At 40.1% G+C, this 17,809-nt stretch overlaps 1 protein-coding gene across 1 annotated transcript in view; it reads left to right on the top strand.

The window, feature by feature from the left end:
- The first annotated feature begins 7,113 nt into the window (after positions 1-7,113).
- The window catches only part of jam3b (junctional adhesion molecule 3b), a 31,856-nt gene continuing 21,160 nt past the window's right edge, over positions 7,114-17,809 (top strand). The window contains exon 1 of the mRNA XM_034113073.1: positions 7,114-7,324. Coding sequence (XP_033968964.1) covers positions 7,114-7,324 — 211 coding nt within the window. The remainder of the gene's footprint in view (positions 7,325-17,809) is intronic.

Here is a 17,809-nt window from a genome sequence, read left to right as displayed (position 1 = left end):
TATGTGTGCCGCGAAAAGTGTGGTGTGTGAAGAGGAGACGAGAGAGCTGCAGTGACGCGTCCTAAAACCAGGAAGTAAGCTGCGCATGGCTTCCCTCGACAAAAAAGCAATGAGGTTTCTCCATAGGATTTTAGAAAATAGCTCGAAATAAGATCTGTGGGAAACGTACCTGTTAGATAAATGCACGTTTTGTTCAGCCGGATAACATCCACATGTCTACCCTACTTTTATAATTTTTTTATCATAAATCTATCGATTAGATTTATGATAGACTTTTGAAACTACAAGAAGATAAGGAGGACTTTTACAAAAAAGTTATAGACATTTTTGTCCAGAAGGATAGGCAAATGGACTTCATCTTCAAGTCAAGGTAAGACCGCAATTGTATTGAAAATGGGATCTTACTAAGAGAGAACAATTCAATATTTAAATGATAAAATTACATTTTTTGGGTATCCTTTTGTTGAACTGTCTGTTTAAAATTAATCGAAGCATCAGACAAATAAAGCTTTTGAAAATAATATTATATTTTGGTTTAGGTCAAAATATAATATTTGTAAACCTGAAGATTCAGTGCCAGTGCCTCACCAGCCATGAACCTCACTGCACGTCACTGCAGAAGCTTATATATAGACATCTACGTTTTTTGTGCCCCACCACTTTTGTACATATAAAAACGCCACTGCTTATTACTATGGGGGTTTCCGTTTTTTTTAACAACATCAGCACATCTCAGAAGTCAGGAACACTGACTTTACGTAACTTCAGTCGTCATGTCCTCATTTTGTTTTAGGTTCTGTAATCATGATGTGTTTCAGAGAACGTCCCCATATGGTACAACCCAACGAGTGTAGAGTGTGTGTGTGTGTTACATCGTCCTCATATTGTTCGGTAGTAGATATCGTCTTTAGGTTGGGTAGTCATGATGTGTTTCAGAGGACGTCCACATATGGTACAACCCAACGAGTGTAGAGTGTGTGTGTTACATCGTACTCATATTGTTGGGTAGTAGATATTGTCTTTAGGCTGTGTAGTCATGATGTGTTTCAGACAATGTCCCCATATGGTAAGACACAACGAGTGTAGAGAGTGTGTGTTTCATCGTCCTCATATTGTTGGGTAGCAGATATTGTACAGTTCAAACTATTTCTATAGAGTCTTGAGTTACAAGCCCAGATCCTCATGTGAATCTTTTTACTAAAATCTGTGTCCCCTACATGAAAAGTCAATGGATTTCTGACACGTTATTGTTGTATTTTAAATTGCAGAAACTGAGTGACATGATCGCGGCTCAGCCTTTAGCTGACTCTGAAGCGAGCCAGAGATCCACCTCAGCATTTCAACAGGTAATTAAACATTTACTCTAGACTATTTCTATACAAGGTAAATTCATGTCTCAATCAAGTCCAATGCACACATATTATGCCTTTTAACTGCATTAACACAAAGGTGTTCTGAACAAATGTTCACAATGTCAAGACTGACTGTTGTTTCTAAATACCATAGTGGAAAGATATACCCCTACCATTTGATAGCAGTAACTACCTCTTAAAACATGAAAACTATATTTATTGCCCCTAAATTCTGTGTTTTGTCTCCTTTTGCCAATGTATTTGCCAATTTAACCTAATGTGTATCAGTTTACATGATTTAATTAATAGGGAAGTAGATCCACTTATTACTATGGGGGTTTCCGTTTTTTTTAACAACATCAGCACATCTCAGAAGTCAGGAACACTGACTTTACGTAACTTCAGTCGTCATGTCCTCATTTTGTTTTAGGTTCTGTAATCATGATGTGTTTCAGAGAACGTCCCCATATGGTACAACCCAACGAGTGTAGAGTGTGTGTGTTACATCATCCTCATATTGTTGGGTAGTAGATATCGTCTTTAGGTTGTGTAGTCTTGATGTGTTTCAGAGAACGCCCCCATATGGTACAACCCAACGAGTGTAGAGTGTGTGTGTTACATCATCCTCATATTGTTGGGTAGTAGATATCGTCTTTAGGTTGTGTAGTCATGATGTGTTTTGGTGGACGTCCCCATTTGGTACAACCCAACGAGTGTAGAGTGTGTGTGTTACATCGTCCTCATATTGTTGGGTAGCAGATATTGTACAGTTCAAACTATTTCTATAGAGTCTTGAGTTACAAGCCCAGATCCTCATGTGAATTGTTTTTACTAAAATCTGTGTCCCCTATGTTGGCTGATGAAGAAGACGAAGTAAGCTAGGTAGCCAATATAAGGCTTAGTCATCTTGCCAAATAGTGAGCCTACGTTAGAACTGGTTTATAAATGGTTCTTAATGATTAATAAAGTGTTTACAACCTAATTAATAACCTAATTATAAACCCTTTATGAATCCTTTATAAGGGTAGTCTTATTGTAAAGTGGTACCGAATAGTCTATACATGTTTTTATAACTACGGTTTTTACCAAGTTATTCTAATTTGAATGGAAGATTTGATTGTTCTCTCTCAGTGAAGAGAGTATTCAGGAGAGTGTGTGTCTGTACTTTAACATATTATCTTCCAGGTTGGAGTGTATGTCAGGCACATATGACATTTCACACGGCTGCAGGATGTAACACACAATCCAATTAGGGTGTATTGAAGAGTGTGTGGGAAGCAGAACAATCTTGTCAACATATGAAATAATGATCTACACTCATGAGGGAAGAATAAGGAAAATGTAAAGCTCTGGATAGTATTAGTTTTCTAAATATCCTAAAGAGTGGGAAAATTGTTCAAGGGTGTTACCTACAGTACAGGATATGATCATCTTATTTTCATTGTCAATTTATAAACGTATGTTTTATTAATTTTGCTGCATACTTATCTAATTCCTCCATCCAACAGCGGTGATCGCAGTAATCCTGAATAGCAAGCTCAAGCTGATCATTTTTTGCAGTAAGATCTTTTTTTATATAAAAGAATAACGTCTGATGAGCTGTACAATGCAACTGTCGAAATACTGCACTCATTGTATACTGAATTAAATTGTAATTTGGTCATACTGAAGGTACTGCCTGGGCCACAGTGCAGGCTTAACTTGGAATGACAGTAATAAAAGACTGAGGCTGGAATTTCAGGTCCAATGGGATGATATTAGATACTACCATCTGGCTGCTTGATCCATGAATGATGTCTCTGCACAGTCACTCCCACCACCAACGGCTTAATGGGTGGAGTAAAAATAGAAAAAAGGCTTTTCAAAAAGAAAACGTGATGAAATACATTCAGTGTATATTTAAGTTTGTGTGTCACTTAATAAAGAATGTAACTTTGCTAGGGTTTATTCAACAACCAGGAAGTATTCACAAGCAAGAACACAATTAAAGTGATATTAATTGTAGGTCAAACTAAAAGATGTGAGCAGTAATGCAACAAGCTGAAATATATTTTATCCAAAAGAAATATGGCTTTAAATCCTTCATTATAATTCTAAACTGACAGTTTCAGTTTTACATCATCCCCCATGGGCAGTGGGAGCAGAGTACGTGAAAGCCCTTTGGTGTTATTCTGTTAGACCAAGAGAGAAAAACACTTCTATGATCATGTACAGTTATTCACCACCAAGTGTTCCCGACAAGAGCACTCAAAGTAAAGATAACCAGCCCAACAGAGTAAAGTGTTCCAGGGAACAATTGAACATGTTTATTAGGAACAATGACAGTTGGGACAATGTCACACTGAGGAAGTATGTGTATTTTAAACAATTCTTAAATAAAGATCAGAACAGGTCTTTGCTAAATCCAATATGGAAAACACATGTAACTAAAGTTAAACTCCACTTTCTCCTTGCGTATTACTCTTTTACATTGCTTATATGATATAAATACATGTTTAAAGTAGAGGTATTAATATGTCCTAGCATAAAAAGTCATTGCTAGGGTCCTTAAAGAAAACATAGTTATGGTAAGAAATCAGATCAGCCAACCATGTTTCCATACTGTAGGTGGATTTTGAATTCAACTTGTGTTAACATTCAATAAATGGTGTGCGAAAACAATGTTGCTATAGGTTGGGGTTGTTAATATAACAACTGCAAGATGTTGTGTGAACAAGAGATAATAATTATTTGTTAAGTTGATTGAGTTTTTTTCGAAATGTTGTAGCAAGGAATAAAATCAAGCTTAGATATAAATAAATGAAAACATCTGTAACCCATTTGATCCAAGCTTGTTTTCTGACCTGTCTTATATTAGTCTTGAATTAATCTGTGTTTTTACAAACACCTGAGGATCTACTTACAATAGTCCATGACACATAAGTAATGTTACAGTTTTGTGTAATTTTGTTCATAAGAAATGTAGGCCTACACCTCGCAATAAACATCCACTTGTTAAATTCATCAAGTAATTATATGTTCAGATTTAGATCATATTGTTTCTTTGCATTAACATTGTTGAAGGGGTAATTTCATAATAACATAACATTTTGTCTTCGCATAGAAAATCAAGGTGCCATGATTTAAAATATATTAAAAAAAACTGGTGGTAATTTCTGAAGGTATTAAAAACAGCACCTACTGTTTGTTATGTAAGATCACCAAATAAACACTTAACATTGTGACACATAAAAGACTGCCACAGAAGGACTTGTAATGGAAACCTAGAGAGCAGAGCCTCAGGGCAACAGTGCGGTTAAAATAACTGCACCTGATTCATATTAGAATCTCGCTTGAATTGAGTGTTTTACGTAATAGATGCAAAACACATGCTAGCATAATTAGACATAGATCTATTTTTAGACATAAATATCATATTAATAAAGTATTCATATTGCAATCACGTCAGATTTTATTTCGTAAATGCAGTCACAATATACCTTTCTGCACTACATACATTTATAACTTTAAAACAGTTTGAAGAGGTTAAAACAGAGGAATATTTCTTGATCAAAGCAATGCATGTCACATGAACAGGAGAACAGGCCATATCCACTATGACATAAACAGGAATTTACAGGATTCATGTGAATAGGGTAAGAGAGCTCCAGGCTGATACGGCTGTAGAGCCTGTCACTGGTTTCAACATATGCCTTCAGTGCCTGACGGCTATGATTTACAGTCAGTGAAAAATGGCATGTGAATATAATTTATTGAAAGCCTGCCGTATGCAATTGATCACAGGCTGCCAGCTCAACTTTTTTTACTTTACATACATTCTATGGAAGCTCAAATAGCCCAACATGTGTGGCACGAGTTATAATTATGGATTCATGTTTTTATTTCCATGAAAAGACATAAACCAGTGGTCACGCACTGTTCAACGATGGATTGATAGTGACACTATTGAAGTCTAACTAATGGCTTTAATGGGTCGCAGTAGCTCAGTGTGTAGGGACTTTGCTTGGGAACTAGATAGTCATTAGCCGCTTTCACACCAAGTACTTTGCCGTACTTAGTTCCCAGCACTTAGTTCCCAGCACTTAGTACCCCCATGGATCTAAGAGCCGATCGCGTTCACACCGGAATAAGTTCCCTGAGGGAAGATTACGCAAATGAAGCCGCTGACGTCACTTCTTCTTCTTCTGCTTAGGGTTTACTGGCAGGCCGCAAACAACTTCACAGCGTATACTGGCTTCAGTAGAAGCTGCTGGGACTCCCAGCAGCTTCTACTGAAGCCTTCCGAGTAAATCGCCAGAACGCCGACACCTCCTCATCACTCCACCGCTCCCATGTTTTTTTTTGTGTTGCCATAAGTTATTCTCTCTCCGTTGGTGCGCGGGGCTAATGCTAATGCTAATAATGCTAATGCCAGCAAACAATGGCGGCTTCAAAAAGCTTTTCCGAGTTTTACGGGGCGTGGTTTGCAATTCGCCCAGCCAATCAGAAATTGGAACTTTTTTCTCCCCAGGAAAGTACCACCTCTCTAGCAGGCACTAAAAAGGGGGTAAAAGTTCTCATGAACTAAGTTCTCTTTTTGGTGTGAACGCAAAATCCCAGGAACTATCGGAACTAAACGGGAAAAGTACGGGGAAAAGTACTCCGGTGTGAAAGCGCCTATTGGTTCGAATGCCAGTGTGGACCATAAAAAAAGATGGGTTGGTGTGTAGCAGGAGAGGCACATCCTGGGCCATGCAGAGGCATTGGACCCCTAACATGCAGCCCCTTTACGGTGCGTCCACACGGTTCCGTCGCGTTGAAGCTTGCCGGTGGGCATGTCTGGCGCGCGACCAACAACCAATCACATTAATCTCCCGCCCCCGGACACACAAGCACACGGTTTGATTTGAGTAGCTGGCGCTTCCGTCTACGCTTGAAAAGTTGAACTTTTCTCAACTTTCAGCGCGAGCAACGGAGGCAAAGTGACGCGACGGAACCACAATGCGGTTCGGCAAAGCGACGCGACGGAACCACAATGCAGTTCGGCAAAGCTTGACGTCACCCCATTCAAAGTGAATGGGAAGCGTCTCCGTTGAAGCACGTGACAGAACCGTGTGGACGTTACGTTATTGACACCTTCCCATTTAACATTTAGCAATGTGAGTTTTTCTGCCTTTATTTATGTCCTGTTTGCATGTGTGTATACTGAACATCCTAACAGAGGGGAAACTGAATTTCGCCTTGTGGGATTAATAAAGTTTGTCTTCTTCTTCTTCTTTGTGTACTTTTGGTCCACTACATATATTTAATACCTTTAGTGACTTTACACATTTAGATTAATGCTGTGATATATAATAAACCCTTACATTTACAAGCTGTCCTGCAGTATACAAAGTAATTAAAGTTAGCTGCACTTTTACCAGCTTTGATAACACTTTGTTGCATCAATAATTATAATCAAAACATATAATATATTACTCTGCAGTGGGCCAATCTGCATAATGAGTACTTTAAGTATATTTTGATGTGAATACTTTTCTACTTTTACTTAAGTACATTTTGATTGCAGGACTTTTACTTGTGTCAGTCTGAGTATTCCTATTCCCTACACACTGGTATTTTACTTAAGTACGAGATCTGAGTACTCCTCCCACCTCTTCTTCCACCTTCCAGCACACAGAAGCTGGTGTTTTCCTATCTGAGCTCTCAGCCGTCTCCATATTGCCACGGTAGTAAAAGGCTCCTTCATCGTGTCAACTATAAATTCGTGTCTGTGTGAGTGATGCTTTCGGTAGCTATGGAAACCTATCGTAATGCCCCCTCCCCCCACTCGCTGCCTATGTCTCTCTCCCTCCCACCCTCCCTCTCTCCATCCACACCAAAGCTCTTTCGGTTACTTTGCGCATGTACGGCCAGTCAAAGCGAGCATTGCATCGACTCCAAGATGGCGAAAACACGTCTGGCTTGTCTCCTGACTCTCCTCTCAACTCACTGTAAGTACAAAAACCACGCTAACTATATAACTTATTAAACCATTTACTCTTCCAGGAACATGTCCGGCAAATGTTGTTTACTTCTGGCTCTGTTTGCTCGATATTTTCCACCAGCGACAGGCAGAAAATAGCCTGAGAAGTAACCCTATCTGGACGCAACTAACGTTAAACTCAAACTGACAGCAGGACCTGTTTGTTCGACGTTAAGTAAATATAGTTAAAAATAGTATTAACGAAAATTCGAAAGAGTCACCCTTTTAATACGATATTACTGTCAACATGGCCGTTCACTTTTACGGGACGAGTTATATTTTTAAGCGGCTATTGTTGCTTAAATCAGAGGCTTTCTCTCACTCGTGTTTTAATGGGAGTAGTGAGGCTCATGTAAAGTGTCTGGATGTAGCCACACATTAGCTTAGCATGACTAACTGAGACAACTGTTTAGCTTCAATTAGCGGCATGTTCAAAGACTGGGCAAACCACCACGTCGTCCTCAAAAGTTTTAACCTCTCAAGTTTGACTTTGTCAATTAAATACGGCAGCTTGGTAGTCCGTGTTGTTAACTATTTAACGTGGGGTTTGGAGCCGCGGTGATGGCAGAGATGTAGAAAGTAGTGATGCGAGATAACGGTTTTTCCTGCGGCGGAATAAAGCAGGCTGTCCGCGGGAGGAGTCAGCCAGCCGAGCAGCGAGGGTCCTCTGCCCCCTCCTCCCGCCGCTGTGGACCCGTTCAAACCGCACCGAGCTGAGCTGCTGGGCACCAACAGCCTGCGGACTAATCAATTCGTTTCAGTATCCCACCATTAAAGACCCCTTAACCTCTGCCATCAGTCCTGAAGGTGGAAGCGATAAACACCTGTAAGATTGTAGCAGTTCATTTTTTGAACACGTGAGCCGAAAATATCAAGTTAGCCAAGCGGTGCTTTGATGTTAAATGGATGAATAGCAAAGTGATACAACTATTTAGGCGACAAATTGTGTATGAAACTAACAAAGGAACACATATGAACTTCTCCGATTTAAATCACACATGTGTTGTAGAAAAGCAAAAAGCCACTTGTTGCTGTTATGTAGCGATTTTTTGTTTGACAAATCAAGATTGTTACTCCTTTTTGCTCTTTGCTTCGAGCCTGGCTATTATAGTAAAGCTATAGGCCTACATATTTTATCTATGCCACTTTTTGTCTGAAGTACTGCTTAAATGTGGGAAATCACTTTAAAAATACTTAAGATCATAACTGGGGCATGAGATGTGATTGGACTGGCCTATACGTTTTAAAATGTAAGATGATAGTCTGTTTTTAATTGTGTAACCAATGTTTTTGAGAAACATTTTACCCTTAAAAATGTTACTAAATGCATTTGAGAACTCCGTACTCTTTTCCTGTTTATGCATGCATAACTGGGCTTTTGTGCGTGGATTTTCTCTCGTTTTCAATTGGAGGTAGCAAGGTGTGAGAGGACAGGAATTCAGATCAAAGGGCAGTACATACATCTTCCTGTGATCTCTCACGTGTGTCAATTGGCTTATTCTCTTAACTTTAATTAGGTATAGCCGTTTGTTTGAAATATGTTGCTGTACCTCCAACTGTCCCTCATGACACACCTCAAAGCTCTGTGCAGATTTATATTTTTCAAGCGTTACATTTCAAAGTCAGCCCTTTTTAATGATGTTACCCTGAGTAAATCTGTGACATGATGTTGTAGCAGCACAATTGACATTTTCGGGGGGGTTGGGGGGTTAGTGAACTGGCGAAGATTTAAGAATTTCTTTTGTCTTGCCTGGACAGGGCTTAGCCATGTGGCCGATTGGCTGCCAGCCAATGCCGACACTGTCTTTAGAAACAGGAGGAATCTGGCATAACTAAACCTTCCCACAAGCCCATTTTATAAATTGCTACTTTGTGCTGACTGTGATAAAAATGTTTACTTGTAAAAGCTCTGCTCCAAATTCAGCTTTTGTTTGTTCACAAAGCAAGTAATACATTCAGAGGAAGTGTGCCATTTGCTTCTTATTCTGTAGGTCAAATTCTGTGTTGTTGTTACTGCGTCTGAGAGATGTGCTTCTTATTTTCAATTCATGATATTCTTTGGTAGCCATCATCTAAATGGCCAGCCATTTTAGGTGAAGGCTGCACCCAGCCCAACTGAACAGAGCTGCATATATCAGCCCTGTCATCTGTCGGCCGAGTGAAGAGGAGAGCAAGACTTCACAATCTGATCTAATGGAATGCATTGACATTTTCCATTGTTGGCTTCACCTGAGCCATTTCACTTAGAATATTCCAAAGAAAGTGGTCTGCACTTAGCGAGCCAGAACCCTCCTGCCAAGCTATGTGGGAGCATGGAAGATGCTCAGAGTGGATAAGCACTGCGCTAATATTAACTTTGAGATCCATGCTCTCATACGAAACACCTTTGGACATACATTTCAGACCTTAAATTGCTGCTTTTTTTTGTATTATGTGGGCCAACAACATACACCTTTATCATTTTTATCACAATTAATACCTGGAAACCAGACTTATTACATTCAGGCTTGATTTGTCAGCTTTTCACACTTGCTGAAGTGTGTAAATTGATTTTGCTTCCTTGACAATTGACATTTTTATGACTTGGCATTATCTCTGTTTTCACTCATGGCTGTCAGCTCTCTTTATCCTAATCGATAAGATAAGGCTAAGAGCTGTCTGCTACAGTGTTGTTGAGCCTCCCCTGTGTTTCTGCTGATAAGTCATTGCCTCACTTGAGAGCTTTGAACATCCGCTAACCCACACATCACTGAGGAGCTCAGTGGGTTGACGTTACCCGGCAGACTTTTTACATTTGTCTAAATTTGCATTTCTGGCATTGTTTTGCATGTGTGACATAACTGATTGGTATGGCAGGAGTCGGTGTGCCCCCAGATAACAGCAGATAGTGGCTCCTCTAGGAGGTGCATGTTGTCAGATGTTTCCCTCCCCGCTCAAAGCTTGTGAGCAAATGTTTGGAGCACTGGTTGAATGGCATCTATGGCCCCTGTGGGCGAGTCACATACAGTCTGACATTTTACTGAAGAGACAGTAAATGGCAGAGTAAAACAGAGAAAGACAAGCAAAGAAAGAGTCCATTGCTGCTGAGAATTTGTTTGTTAGAAGTCAGGAGTTCTTCCCTCGAGGCACCTCTGAGTGAGCGATGTCAGGGGCGAAACACATTTATCATATCTGTCATTTTGGTCTCAGTTTAGATATGACGGCAGGAAGGAATCTGACAGTTATGGGCTTGTTGGTGCTTATCAGAATCAAAATAAGGGTTTTTGCCAAATACCCTGATTTGCTTTGGTATACAGCGGTGCATACATAAACACAGTAAATATAGAACTATTATAAAAAGTATTATACAAGAAATATCCATTTACAAACAAAAGAACAGCCAGAAATGTGCAAAATAAACTGGAAATTGCGACACAGTTTTCTGAGTCAAATGATTGCCTTACTAAGAGTTGTGTAATTATTTGTACAACACCACACCCTTTTTGTAATATACTTTTTAAATCACAGCAGTCAGCCATGTGGATATGTGTGCAACAACAGTCCCTCATGGGATAAAGCCAGAGTGGAACATGGCCCTTACTGTGGAATGACCTGAAACAGCTGAGCAGTGAGGAGTGGGTGGTGGTGTTTTGAGCAGTGTGTAGGCGTAACCAAAAATATCTGCTGCGTCCCTCCCAAACCTGAGTTGGCAAATGCAACATTCCAAATAGAAAACACATGGAGGCAGAAATGTCCTCATCGTATGCACACTGACTAACAATCGGAACCACCTGTTTTCCTGAGAGATAAAAGAGACCCCTGTTGATGAGCTGGCTGAGGTCAGAGCAGAAAGGGGGGAGTTGTGAAGAAAGCTGAGCACTGTTGCTGGTCATAGGCTCAGAAAACAGACTGGGTGTGATGAGACATCTCCTGAGACACAAATCCATTTCAAGTTGACACAAAGAAGGATTCACCCTGTCCTTCTTTTATAAATGTATTTGCTCACAGTTAGCTACAGCAGATGTTGAAGTTGGAAGGCAAACACCCACCAACGTGCTCACGTTCCAGAAATGGCAATGGCATGTGCGTGCTTCAAATGTCAATAAGACTACCATGTGAAAGAACCGTTGGTCATAAACTAGAAGCAGCCTGCAGGCAGTAAAAACTGGACAGAAGCTCTGTATGAAAATATAACACAGGTCTGTGTGTGAGAAAGGAATGTTTCTCGTAGTGAAAAGAGAGGGATTCATGATAAAAATAAGTGAATTGTTGTCCTGTTTAGGGTAATGAGCGTTCGGGAAATGATTGCCCTTCCTAAAAAGATGGCTAAAGTGGTTGTTTGTTTTGACAAGACATCATTACATTCGATGTTTAGGCTACTCTAGATCAACAGGATAATCTCCAACATGCCTGTGTACTGGCTGCCTGAGCTCAGGGCAGCACAAAAGAGGTTTCCTGTTTGATGATCTCTATCTGTGGTCACATGGTCCCTGGAGGGAGGAAGCATAACGGTCCTCTGCTCGTGTGTTCACTGGATACTGACTGAGTACATCAATAGGTCAAAAGAGTCTGCCATCGATCAAACATTGGGATGCTGTCAGCTTAGTGAAATAATTGGGAGGTTCATTAATGACATGGTAGCGGCGACTACATGTGCCTGATCCGCTGTTGCTGTGAAAGGAAAAGGCTGGAGGCTGCGCTCCCGCTGAGAGTCATAACCAGATAATCGCTCTGGATTCATCTTTTGTTTACCAGGCTGTAACAAAAGAGCAATTACTGTCTAAAAATAGCTACAAGGCAGAGTCATCTGACAACCTCAGGTGTTTGATCCCAGCTCATTCCAAACCATTGGACTTAAAAACATGTGATAATAATTGTGAATGCAACTTATACACACTAGTTTAACAATCTCAAACATCTTCCTCAGATTTGTATTTTACAGTTCAGTTCCAGGAATAGTTTTTTATTTAAATGTGAAAGATAGTGGAAATAAAATAACAACTATAGTGGAAATAAAATAACTTTACAGCTCAGCTTGACGATATCAGGTCATGTATAGGGATAAAGGGACTTTTAATGTCAGGGACCAGACCCAGGTTAACCCTAATATAAAACTAAAATATTAAAATCAGCTCTTAAGGTAGCCAGTGTCTGCTAAGAGCTTTGCCGCTGTCAGGTTTCCTATTTGAAATACTGCTGGCAAGCCTACTGTGTACATGTGTTCTGGAGTCAAGACCCCAGCTCTTCAGTTACACTTACAGTTTAGCCCCTCAGTACAGGTGGAGGATGCTGAATAAACACTTTTGTGTTTCCTGCACTGTGTCATCGCCTTGGAGCACAATAAAAGAGTAGTATTGGTTTACAATTTCAAGGCTGCACTGGTGGTCAAATCGGATGAGCTGGACCTGTGATTAATAGCAATGCTGCAAATAATTTATTACGTCTGGTAGCCTTTAATTAGAAGGTTTCACACTCCCATCCACAACCTTCGGGTTCATGTTAGGCCTGCAGCATGCTAGTGTAGGGTGTGTAGGCACCTGTCAGACATGTGACTATCAAAATGAAAAGCATGTCACATCTTCTTATACAGTTTTAGGCACATGCAGTTATGTCCATTTATAAAACAAGACTGCGAGACAGAAGGTCATGCTAATGGTTTCTGGTAATTCCAGCCAGAGACACTAAACGTCTGACAGAGGACTCCATGTGAGTTACTAGCATCCTCTGGGAGGCACGGCGAAATGGGCTCAAACAGCACAGCGTAGAAATTATGGATTGGGCTCGGTCAGATAGTCAGACCTAGGCATTGATGGTCTCAACTTAAAAAATAAATAAAATGAGGAAATGATATTACATGCTGGCAAGCCTAGACCGTATGTTACTTAAGGATGACATTCACGTCCTAAAATAAATCCCTTCTAATAGAAAACTTCTCAGTGGTCAGAAATCCATGTTAAAGATAATGTCAATCTTCATATCTTAAAAGAGAGACTCAGAAGCTGTTTTAATTAGATTAGATATATTTTACTTATCCCAAATTAGGAAATTGTCTTGAAGTCAGACATGACACAGAAAGTTAAATTGATGGTCCTAGATTGGAATATGGTATTTTGGAGCGTTATCAAATCAGTGAGACATTCACTACTGAGATACAAAGAGGTAAAGGCATGTAGACATTCCTAACACCATCTCAAGTTCAGCTAAAATTATATAGGACATTGCTGACTGTGAAAATGAATCACAAATTAGTTTTTGGTTCATATGCATTTGCAGCATATAGTTCAGCATGCTCTTGGGTTTGATACTGGACCATTTCAAACTTAATGGATTTCAAGTGTCACTTGAACTTTTTGTGAAAAGATTCAACTTAAGAGCTCAGCAAACTTTTCCTTTTGTCTTCTATTAAATGAATAGTTCAACACATCTCTTTCTGGCAAAGAATGACACAAAAGATTGATACCACTCTCATTACTGTCTATTATGAAGTTACAGGCAGCAGACAGTAGCTGAGCTTAGCGTACAGACTAAAAACAGGTTAACAAGGCTAACCTGGCTTTGTCAGAATGCAACAAAAACCTAAATAGACCCTTCTAAACTCAGGTATGAACACAGTACATCTAGCTTTTTTTATATGCCCCCCCCCCCCAAAAGTCTAACGTTTTAATTTAACTGGTGCCTATTGGATGGTTTTGTCTTGGCTTCGAGCATTTACCCAGTAAATGAGAGTAGAGAGACACACAGGTAATATTTTTTTACTGCAAATTCCTAAATGTGTGTTGTAGCTATGATCAAAGCTCGGCTGCTGTAGAACAGCCATCAGTACCGTCAGAAGTACAGTGTGCATTCAGCTGACTGGACAGACTGTCGGCAGATTGTAACCAGACTATCTGGCCATATGGTGTGAGGGCTATCCCTTCTGGGCTACTTAGTGGTAAATATGTTGAGATTGAACTGCAATTGATAGCACTGTTATGCTGTTTCAGAGCATGCCAACATGTATATTGGTTTTGGCTCATTCAAATGGCATTGATCTGAGTGGTATTGATCTTTCACACCAATGGCTTTTAGGACAAATGGTGAAAAAGTCCAGACAACAAGATGATTATTAAGACCTTCAAAGTGTTCTTCTTCTGCATCTAATAAAACGCCCCCATAAAGAAACAGGCGTAAATACTTAAACATAGTTGAAATGGTTCTAAATCTAAAAGCATTATTGGAATTTCTTGGTTCGGTCAGAAAGTGCCTGAATGGTCCATGCTTTTTTAGGCTGTGCTTTGTGAATCATGCTAGGGTAGAAGCTCAGCACACACAGCAATGTTGCCACATGTGTGTGAGGGCATATTTGGGGTAAGTAAGTGCCTCAGATATTTGTCAGGATGCCAGACATAGGCGACGAGTTTGTAACATGGTTGCTGGCCCCTGTCTGAGCTCCAATAGAGGGGGGCGTTGCATGTGGGTCTGCTTGGTTTTCTGAGTCATATACAGCAATAGAGGGCGAAGGGAAAAGGAGAAAGCGATTTAGGTGGATTTCATTATGACTCAGTGGTTTGTCAGGCATGTGTCATCAATGTAACAGGTCACTAAAAATGACCAGCCTGAAGCCTTGAAGATGATCAGTGTATTACGTTGTGACTGTGCTGTTATTTGTAGCTTGTACACCTTTGTAGAGAATTAAAATAACAAGACTGTCCACCAAACAGCAGCGCTTACACGTAGGTTGTGGGGGGTACTCTGTATTGACCAAAATGATAGAAAACGGATAAAGAGGAAGAGACGGTACACACAGGGGGTGAGCCAGTACATTTTCCACAGCCCATCAGTGTTAAGGGATTTCCTGAATCTTTTGCCATTAAGATTGTAATTAAACTAAATTGTCGGTTTCTCAAAATATCCTGTAAGAGTCATTCCCAAAATGACCATGTTATCTACTCATGCCATTTCCTGTCAAAATGCTCCATTTCCAAAATCTGATTAATTTATATATACAATGGCTTAAAATGTAAGTTTAAGAAGCCATCTGGAACACGGAGATTCTTCAGAGCCATAATAATCAAAGAGCATTATTATATGGGATTTGTAAAGACTTTAAACTATCCTCGCTGTGTGTAAAGATGCCAAAACCAATGGAGAAAAACTGATATTTTAGGAAAAAAGGTTTAAATGCCACAAAAGGCCTCTTTCATGCAGTAGTACTAACCAAGACCCATAGACAGGCTTTGATTTGTAAAACAATAGTAATAGTGATTTACCGTGTCTGAGAAATATCAGCAGATAAGCTGGTTGAAGCGGCAATTTGACAGGAAACTGTTACTGAATGGAATCTGAATTGAAACTCAAGAACAACTTGGAGGGTTTGTGTTGGTTTCACATTTACATTAGTTCAGGTGCTTAGCTAGGTCTTTCATTAGTTGCAGTCCACGGCTTGTGTTGCTCATAAAAAGAAACAAAGCCACATCTCAAAATTACAAACCCAAGAATACAGAGAGCACAGATGTGCGGTTCCTAAAATATTCAGCATACAAAAGCAAAGAGCCAACAAATAATTGATTGCGAAAATACAAAACAACAGCAGAAAAACACGAGAACAAAAGCCTTTTAGTCCGCAGGGGTAAAGATTACAGTGCTCACATGTGGCCTGAGAATATGTGCATGCTTTTGTAGGTGGTGAACAAGAGGGGAAACATACAACAGGCCTGCACTCAATGTTCTCCACCCCAAAGTTGAACTGGGAGATCCCTCACAGTCATGTTTTCTGGTTTGAGCGAGAACAATGATCTTATGGTTTCATGAGCTTTCCAAAACTATTTCACAGGGAATCTGTATCTCCGTGCTGACGAGTGTCTCCAAACAGCCTCTGTCCAGCCAGTGTTTGGCGTAATGAATCCCCCACCCCTCTGTCCTTCCCTTTCCCTTGCATAGAATCACTCATGCAGAACTGAGCGACTGCACAGTTTTATCTCGGATCATCAACACTCAAGATCATCATCTGTGGGCGGCTTCCTTTGGGGCGATTGTTGGCGTTGTTATGTTCAGACAGAGATCTGCAGTGAGACTCTAAAGGGCTCCAGTGACGTGCTGGTGTCCGAGCTAAAGGGTCCAGTCAGATCTGAGTACAACGATGAATGGGACTAAACTATTTATGTCTGCCAAATTATACTGTTTTCCTTTCAATGTTGAGATGGATGCATTTAAGCAGATTGAGCCTGGCGTTTTGCCAATCACTGATAGTAATGGCTTATCAGCACTCCTCCACAGGACCCAGTGCATTCTGTATTTCCTCACAAGAGGACACTAATGACTCTTGTTCCTAATTGATGGAATATTTTACTCACTGTGACTCACTTGTTATTAGTTAGGCTATTTTTTTCCTACTCACAGCTGAATCATTTCACATTTGTGCTGCATGTAAAGAAGCACAATCTCTAATATTTGGGCAGAGATAAACTCCATGAGGTTGGGATATCCTGGTTGAATCCACTGTCGGATGTGTGAAGGTGTATTAGGGGTGCATACCGGTTCCCGGTATTACCGAAATACCGGTTACTGGTGGCTACGGTATACCGTACCGAAATCAGATCCGGTTTTCGATACTTTTTTAATTTATTTATTTTTTAATTAATTTTTTTATATAAAAGTGAGGCATAATATCCTTAAACTTGTGCCCAAGCCGTCGGAATTACGATGTCAATTTCGCAGTGAAACTCCGCAACCAAGTCACTTTTGAAAATCTAAAGTGTGGCTGCATATGACTGCCAGTCTGAATGGTGGGGTCTGTAACCACTGCCAGTCTGAATGGTGGGGTCTGTAACCACTGCCAGTCTGAATGGTGGGGTCTGTAACCACTGCAAGACGTTTATTTCTGGGAAAGGTGGCAACACATCCAATCTCCAACCAATGCTGTCTCGTATGGCAACCAAGTACCTTTGTGTTCAGGGAAGCAGCGTGCCAAGCGAGAGAGTGTTCAGTTTAGCAGGTGATATCCTACGCTGTGAAAGGGCCCGTTTGGATCCAGAGAGCAGATATGCTCATCTTCTTGAAGATGAATGCACAAAACTGAACTGTGATGGGATTTGTTTTCTTTCATCAGGCAAATGTTGATTTTAAGGATGCTATTTGTTTTATGTGCAATGCCGAGATCTCATGATCCTTTATGTGTTCTCTGGTCAGTCGAATCTCAGGTTGAATATTGATTATACTGGTGCTATTTTATTTTTCCATTGACAAGATGTACTATTCCTGCCTGATGGTTGTTATAAATGATATTGCAGAATCAGTGTTCTTCATAGATAACGTGTTTTTCATTGTTTGTTCAGTACTAAAAGGTCCAAGTCCCACAATTGAATTTAATATTCATTTGACATGTTAACTATATAATAAAACGCTTCATGGGAGTAATTGCGGGATGATAAAATGTTTCCCTTATGCAACATGAAAGTATCACGATATGTATCGGTTGAGTATCGGTATCGTAAAA

This window comes from Trematomus bernacchii, unplaced genomic scaffold (assembly GCF_902827165.1).
Source record: "Trematomus bernacchii unplaced genomic scaffold, fTreBer1.1, whole genome shotgun sequence".
Lineage (NCBI taxonomy): Eukaryota > Metazoa > Chordata > Actinopteri > Perciformes > Nototheniidae > Trematomus > Trematomus bernacchii.
This window is presented reverse-complemented; position numbering and strand designations above follow the sequence as displayed.